Source organism: Vigna angularis, chromosome 6 (assembly GCF_016808095.1).
Source record: "Vigna angularis cultivar LongXiaoDou No.4 chromosome 6, ASM1680809v1, whole genome shotgun sequence".
Classification (NCBI taxonomy): Eukaryota; Viridiplantae; Streptophyta; class Magnoliopsida; order Fabales; family Fabaceae; genus Vigna; species Vigna angularis.
This window is the reverse complement of record NC_068975.1, coordinates 20,742,385-20,750,288: the sequence shown is the minus strand read 5'-3', so window position 1 is coordinate 20,750,288 and position 7,904 is coordinate 20,742,385. Positions and strand designations below refer to the sequence as shown.

The following is a 7,904-nucleotide window of genomic DNA, read 5'->3' as shown; positions in this document are numbered from 1 at the left end:
ATTGTAAAAACAAACCATATGCGTTTGGATGTATAAGCAGAATAGAATTTGTGCTGTTAACTACATGATGGAACTAATACTAATAGTGCCATATATTTTTGCAAAAAGATTGGAGGAGTTCATTATCTTACTCTAACTTGTTCTTATTTGTCGTTTGTCAAGAACAAGTTATCTCAGTTAATTGTATTAAACCCACTATTCTTCTGCAACATCTGAAACCTCTTCTTTGTTGCATTAAACCCTGCATTAACTGTTGTATTCTGTTTTAGCAATCTTCCTCCTTCAATTTGTCTGGATCTAAATTGTGATGATAAAAATCCACATCAATCTATATCATGTTTAGTGGCAACCCATGGTTGTATAAAATTTATAGTTGTGAGATCCTCCGTAGAATCAAAGACAGGGTTGTCACTATTGCAACATTTGAGCTGTGCTTGATAAACGTTCACATTCTCTTGAAATTGCAAGTATCCATGTAGTAAACATTCACTTTGCTCTTGAAATTGTATCTTATATGTGCCTTCCAAAGACAAATTGTAAAAATTTTCTAACCAACAACTACGTGTTTTCAAGAATTAATAATAAGATAGAAGTCACAAACGATGACTTTATAATTGGTGGTTTGTCCTAATAGGTACCTATTATATTCTAAATGAACAACGATTTTTAGGTCGTAACTGATCCTGTGTCAAGTCAATAGTTATTTTGGCCCACTATAAAAATATAATAAATAAATAAAATTAAAAATATGTTAATGAAAAAATAATTTTAATTTTAAATATAATAATTTGTTATATAAATTAGAATACACGTATTTCTAATAAAGTAATATTACTTGTATTTTTAAAATATAATTAATATTTTTTAAAAAAAATGAATCAACTCAAAATCTGACTCTAATTAAGCCCATTAAGTGACTGACTAAATAGGTCGAGAAAAAAAATGGTAAAATTCAATTTAGATTACAATATTTCAGTCTAATTGATTTATTTTATATAATTTTTTAACAGGTCCATCGAAACAAGCCCATTTTGATTTAATATTTAGATCGGCTTAAATATTTAAACTGTTTTAACCTGTCAAGGGAACTTAAACTTTTGGACTAAAATTTATTAATGACGGAATTTCAGTTGAAGAAAAATTAAAATTGTGCAACAAGCAGGACGCAAGACAATGAGAATTGTGAAACACAATCAGAAGATGGAACAAGAGGAAAAATAATTTCATGAGTAAGGGGAACAACAAAATCTTCACAACCTCATTTCAGAAAACTACATATACAATGTAAGACACATGTACCCTATTCAGAGGAATCTATATGTACATAAAAACTGGCTGCCACAATCAGATAGCAAAGAATAAGCATCAATCCTTTGAAGTAATTAGCAGTTCCTTCCTGCAAATGCATAATAAATGTCACAATGTTTTCTTTTCACCATACTAATAATCATCAAGACATTGCTAACATGTCCTCCCTAGTACCATGCTTTTAATTTTCATTCTTTTGTAAATCTTTGAACACATACCTGCAACATGAAGGCTACAACTAAAACAGTAACAAATAGTGCTGCAGTTTCAAATAGTTGAAAGTTCAAGTCCATAGAATGCCCCATTATCCAGCCAATAACAACACAAAATGGTATCTGCATAATGAGAAGGAAACTCTGAAGAAAATGAAATTTCACAGACTAGACTTATGTTATGAGGAGGCACTTGTGAATGGAACAACCCCCTTAATGCTGCATCAAGCCATGAACCACTAAATAAAGGAACATTAAGCTCAGAAAAAATTAGCTATATTTATGAACATGGTCAAGTCCATCCATACAACATAATACTTACCACAAACATAGATATCTGTGTGGATGAGCCTATTGCAACCCCTATGGAAATGTCCTGCAAGGAATAAAACCAATGAATATGTGTGCACACCCATGTCTGTGAGTGCAAGAAAGGAAACTCACAAGTTTATCTTTCATGGCAAACATTATAGCACTGGCATGCTCAGCCGCATTCCCCACTAGCGGAAGCAATATGACACTGATAAATGCAATTGGAATTTCCCATGCAGTAGATGCTCCCTGGAAAAAAGTTTATCAAACAGGAAATTTATTTCCTCCAAAAATGTCCACATAAGAACATACTGAAATTTCATTAAAATTACATTCCCTGTATTTGGGTGTGGATTTCTAAGAGGGTAGATGAAGGAAGAATGACCAGTTTCTCAGTTTATATATAATTCAAAAATAATGATATCATAAGAAAATCACATTTCTTGTAAATATCCAAAAGGACAAGCAAAACAAGAAATTGAATGATATGACAGAGATAAGACCAACGGCAAAGATGAAGGAAGAACATGATAGGAGACAACAGAGACAGCTATAATTTGGAAGGCCTAATCAGAAAAAAAAAGGGAGTATTTGACAAGTTAGAAAGGATGCATTTATGTTGACAATTATTCTATTGCAGGAGGTTCTTAAATCTCAAAGGTTGTGAGAGATACGAGAAATCATTGAGAACAAAGGATCTCTACTCAGTTGTAAGGTGACATCTCCTTAGGAGTTCTTTCATTTCTAAATCATTTGCATTTCTATCAGTTCAGTCATTTTGTGATCTTGATCATCACTCTACCCTTGGGAACCTATCACAAAATCGAGATTAACTAGTAGACAAAAATAGTTTAACTTCGCAGACAGCACATCTTAAATATGACTAAGCATCTGATGCTGATAAACATGGACCAACCAATGCCAAACCAACATTTAAGACTTGGATTATGTGATATGTGTCAGTGACTAGATAAAAAGTTGTGCAGAAAAAAAATAATAACCGATAAAATCTCAAACAGCTGAATGCTACTTCAACAAGTATTTTCAAGCTTCCAAGCTTCAATAAGTTAAAAGTAAAAATGTGAATATTATCCACCTCTATAGCGCCAACCAAGTATTCAGACAAGATTGATATCCAAGCAGTCATAACCGAAAGCCATATTATTGATTCCCATTTCGAAATATCTGGTGATTCATCGTCATTTGAGTTGTTTCCACTCTGACCCTCTTCCTGAATTCACATCATGTTACCACAGATTGGTGAGCTAAAATGCTATGTCAAGCATTTACAGGAAACAAGATAATAATTTGAATGTGAAGCAACACAAACAAGCCTTGCTTCATCCTAGTAATGAAGATCAAAGCATACTAGAAAAATCATTTTGAGTTGCTTGAGATAAAAAGAATATACGTAGGTTATAACTTATATAATCAACAACCAATAACTCTGTTTACTTCTAAGAGAAAAAACTTGTCAACTTGGTTAATCATCACTTGCATTGATCCACTCTTTCAGGCTACAATTTTCAGGTAAGGGTGATGAATCATTTGAATATTGACTTACATGAATAAAAATACAAGCAATCTTAAAGAATAACAAGGTTCAAGACTTGATGCCAATAGCCATCTGCCTTCATTCAATCCCCCTCCAAAGTGTGAGCAGAAATTCTAACAAATCTATTGGAATTAATGGGACATGGCATATACTATCTTAGTCTAGAATCTGAATATAACTTGCAGCATGCTCCTTGTTTAGAATAAAGGACATCCATTCTGAACAATATCTAAACAGTCCATGTGTCACAGTTCCTATTCATGACAAAGTTACGATTACGATTACATATACTCAAGAGCAAGCAAATCAATGATATCACTTGGCATAGCACATATCCACAAACAAAAGAACCACTGAGGAAAGAAAAGGGAAACCTAGTAAGAATGCCAACCTCGTTCACAGAGACATAGAGACTTCTTTGACTTTTTAACTGAAAAAACAGGTATGCAGCATAGGCCACAAGCATGACACAGCTGCTGAATCTTGAAAGGGACAACTCTGACTTCCCAACATGAACCTCGGTATGTGTATAGTGTAGCACAGCTGGAAAAAGTATGCCCATGACTGCCATCAACAGTAATCCTGAATTCACAGAAGCAGTTGCCTACATGCTAAATTGAATCAGATACAGGTAATGCATAATGAAACTAAGGGATATAATATTAAAAAGAAAGAAACTAACATGTCTACCTTGTTAAACACTTGTTCTTTCTTATGATTAACAATCCCACCGCATAAGAATGCACATCCAAGCACTAGTAACATATTGGACAAAATTGATCCCAGCAAAGAGAGCTGGACAACCCGTGTCATTCCACTTTTCAGTGCATATATTGAGATGATCAATTCTGTTGCATTTCCAAATGTAGCATTTAAAAGACCCCCAACTGCAACATACAATACAACAGTATTAAAAATAAACCACCACAAGCACATGACTGATAACAAAAGAAGAATGAACCACTTAGAAAGAAACTGCATGTAGATAACTGATTTGGCAATTGGTTATTAAAACCACGTAAGGCTGAAGTTAGTAACTGGATCATTTTTTCAATGAAATATATGGCATATAAAAAAAATAGTTAAAGTTTAAGAGATACTTGTCTGAATAATTAACTGGTCAGACAAACACACACACATTATATTACATTTAGTAGTTGTTCTTTAACTTATTTCAGTGTATGTTCTAGATTGATTAAAAAGAAGACAGATTTAGAAGAATGCTATTATTACTTTACCAGTATCTCCACTGTAAAATGCCAGCTGCCTATACAAGACCAAGAAAAGGGTAACATCAGAAACCATAAAGTGTGAAAACCTTACTCAAAACCTTAAAGAGTACATGTAATATTACTCGGTAGCATAACCTAACCGCTCCGCCAGAGGCATTATACCCAACAAACTCAGAGCAAAGACCCAACCCTGTAGTTCACCTTCACAAATTAATACAAGATATTCAATCAAAAAGTGAAGCAAAATTAAGAAGTGTATGAACTCCGACTCACAAGATGAGCAGTCAACTTCTGCACAAGAATTGCAACAGGCCCAAAAGGCATAAGCAAGTTGAGTTTGTTAGAGAAAATCACAACTTGTATGCTCCTATAAACAATACCAGCCAACGTTTCATGATGAACAGTCAGAGATTCTCCAGAATGTGATCCAAGTACCTCCACCAGACTAGATTCAGCCGAGTGATAATTTATGTCGGAGTCAAAAGGAATTTCATCATCAGACTTGTGAATTCCTCTTCCATTTGGAGTACCCATCTGTGACACAAACAATAGAAATCATCTACATTGACCGAATTCTGTATCACAGCACTTTCTTCACACTAGTAATTTCCAACATTGCATTTTTTTTTACAACTGCCAAGCTGATTCTTTACATAAATTTGAAAGGAAACATTCACTGGCACAAAATGAAAAGACGGAAATGCTACAATAAAACATCATTGCACTGGAATTCCAAAAAATAAGAGCATAATTCACACACTGTCAATAAGCATTGTCATAATAGAAGCTGTAAATCTAGGGTATGGAAAACTGCATAAATCATTCAACTCACTAACATAATAAAACATTCATAAACACCAACAAACTACAGAAACTCCCATTTGACTTGCAAATTATGGTAACATAAATTAAAAAAAGAAAAAAAATGAAAACACTAACCCTTTACAAAATTCAAAAGGAATTGTACAAAGGGTTCACCAAAATGGGAGAAAGATCACACCTTGCAAGTCTCAGACAAGTTATCTGAGAACCCTGATGCACTGCAATGAAGACATTGAATATTAGGGAAAAATAAAAAGTATATATATACACATATATATATATATAAGCAGCTGCGCTATTGAGCAAAAATACATCAAATACTAACATTAGAAAACAAGACCCAACAGAGAAAAAACAAATCTTTTTAATAAATTTGAAGCATCCAATCCAAGTACTTACAGACGAGTAGGTTTCCCTTCAACCCGAGTCTCCATTTGTGTGTATGATTCAAGTGGGCATTAACTATTAAGCAACCAAACTGCCCCAGAACAACTATTTCTATTATGTGAATGAAAATTTCGGTTTTCGAGTTTTAGAGTGAAAAAGCTTTTGGTTTGGGTGAGTTTCAGTTTCAGTTTTGTTGTGGTTTCGTTTGCTTTGGTTCAAGTTCTTTCTGGAGAGCAGTTTCTTTTTATGATTATTAATATTATTATTATTCTTCATTTTGTACTTTCCTTAACCGTTAGTTAACACACATTTCTCATTTTTATATCGGTCTCTGTCAATAGTTGTCAAAAAAACGATCTTAGGACTCTGCATCGTCGTTGATTTCATCTTGATTCCAAACCTTGATTTTCCTTTGACTTTGTTCCATGGAAACTCCTGATTCCAGGACATATTTAATGTTGGCGGTTTAAGAATAGAACGTAAATAATATTTTTATTTATTTGAGTTTAATGCGTATATTTACATGGTCAATAAATAAGAAATTTCTTATGTATAATTTAAAAGTAATTGATGTGAAAGTTAGAAAATTTATTATAGATGGTAAGTTGATAGAATTCAGTTGTTATGCTGCATGTATCTGTTTTCTCTTTTATTATTTTGATAATATATAAGTTATTCGAAGTTTCTGTATTATTGTATTAATTAACTTGATATTACTCACCATTAGATATTTTTAAAATAATGAATTTCATTGCTTAAATATTTACTTGACATTGATTTGATTTTAATAGAAAACAGAAAATTAAGTTGAATAATTATTTTGAAAATTATGATATGAAGAAAACTTTAATTGGCTGAATAAATTGTTTAAGTGAAAAGATATTAAAGTTGAAGTTATAAGATTTTCATTCATAAATATTAACTTTTTTTTTAAAATCAATATTTTATTTATACATAATTAATAACAATTAAAAAGAATATATATATTAATTGTGTGTTAATCACGTTGCAAATGTATTGTGGGAAGTTTGGGATAATAATTTTTTTTTATGGTTGATGACTTGTTTAAATTTTATATACAATTGTTATGCGTAGGATCAAGGGGTGATAAAGTTAATTTTCCATGATAAAAATTATATAAATTTAGAGCATGTCATCTCTGTGATATTTTGTACTGTTATGTTGATAAGAGATTGATATTGATGTTTGTTGAGAGATGACATGGAGAGATAAACATTTTCTATGTCCCTGTTAGTGAGATGACTGTCACACTAGATAATGTGTCCATGCTGCTACATTTGCCTATAGTGGGACAGTTTTGTCCAAATAACCACTAGACTTTGAAGTGGCTTTGGAAAGTCTCATGGACCTATTCAGTGTGGATCGCGCGAGGGATACATCTAAGCTCAACTGCGGCCCTCAAATAAAACCAAGTTGGTTGAGAGACTGTTAACACTTCGACAAGTGTATCGAATCGTATCAAGTAATAATAAATGGTAAGACCAAGTATCGTTTCCAAAAGGACTCACGGCCTAGACAGTTATGTGATTTCTTGATTAAATGAGACTTGTAAACAAAATCATTGTGGTTGAATTGTGAAAAATAAACATGAATGCAAGTTTTGATCAATTGGATTGAAAGATGCAAAAGTGATTGATGTAAAATATGGAATGATGATGTTGTTGGGGTTTCCAACTTATCCTATCCACTCTCATGTATTCATGAATTCATCTTTCTTCATTAATGTTAATGCCACTTTCTAATTTACCTTAAACCTGATGTCTCGGTGAAGCAAGCCTAATCATAATCACTAGTTCACAATGTCTTGTCTCCCTAGCAATTAATCATGCATTATATTTGTACAGAAGCTTAAAGGCAACCGATCATCCTATTCATATGTCTAGGTAATATTGCTTCCGGGAGAATTTCCCCAGTTCTAGATTTCCCCGGATGTGTCCATATCGACAAAATCAATAATCATGCAATTGAATGAGTTAAACAAAGCATGCATAGAGTATAGAGGAAGAACCCTAACAATTAATGAAGTAAAGCATATATAATCAAGAATCAATTCAA

At 32.7% G+C, this 7,904-nt stretch overlaps 1 protein-coding gene across 3 annotated transcripts; it reads right to left on the bottom strand.

Moving 5' to 3' along the window:
* Positions 1–1,204: 1,204 nt before the first annotated feature.
* Positions 1,205–6,077, bottom strand: LOC108320971 (vacuolar cation/proton exchanger 5). Of its 3 annotated transcripts, none has more exons than XM_017552575.2 (12): positions 5,841–6,076; positions 5,620–5,659; positions 4,893–5,153; positions 4,742–4,809; positions 4,626–4,654; positions 4,078–4,274; positions 3,779–3,991; positions 2,929–3,063; positions 1,965–2,081; positions 1,843–1,896; positions 1,527–1,643; positions 1,205–1,396 (listed from the first exon to the last, which is right to left on the bottom strand). In XM_017552575.2, exons 1-12 carry the CDS (start codon positions 5,873–5,875, stop codon positions 1,301–1,303), a joined length of 1,362 nt encoding a protein of 453 aa, XP_017408064.1. In that variant the 5' UTR covers positions 5,876–6,076; the 3' UTR covers positions 1,205–1,300. The 3 variants fall into 3 exon arrangements, with proteins under 3 accessions (XP_017408064.1, XP_017408065.1, XP_052734619.1); XM_017552576.2 differs by having other exon boundaries at positions 5,559–5,659; positions 5,841–6,075; XM_052878659.1 differs by lacking the exon at positions 1,527–1,643 and having other exon boundaries at positions 5,841–6,077.
* Between the last annotated feature and the right edge of the window lie 1,827 nt (positions 6,078–7,904).

Excerpts from the sequence above, each read along its gene's own strand:
- LOC108320971 (XM_017552575.2), bottom strand. The coding sequence starts at position 5,875 with ATGGAGACTCGGGTTGAAGGGAAACCTACTCGTCT. Across the intron at positions 5,154-5,619 it reads ACTTGTCTGAGACTTGCAAG|ATGGGTACTCCAAATGGAAG; the intron begins GTGTGATCTTTC and ends TTTGTGTCACAG. Across the intron at positions 1,397-1,526 it reads TTGTAGCCTTCATGTTGCAG|GAAGGAACTGCTAATTACTT; the intron begins GTATGTGTTCAA and ends ATGCATTTGCAG.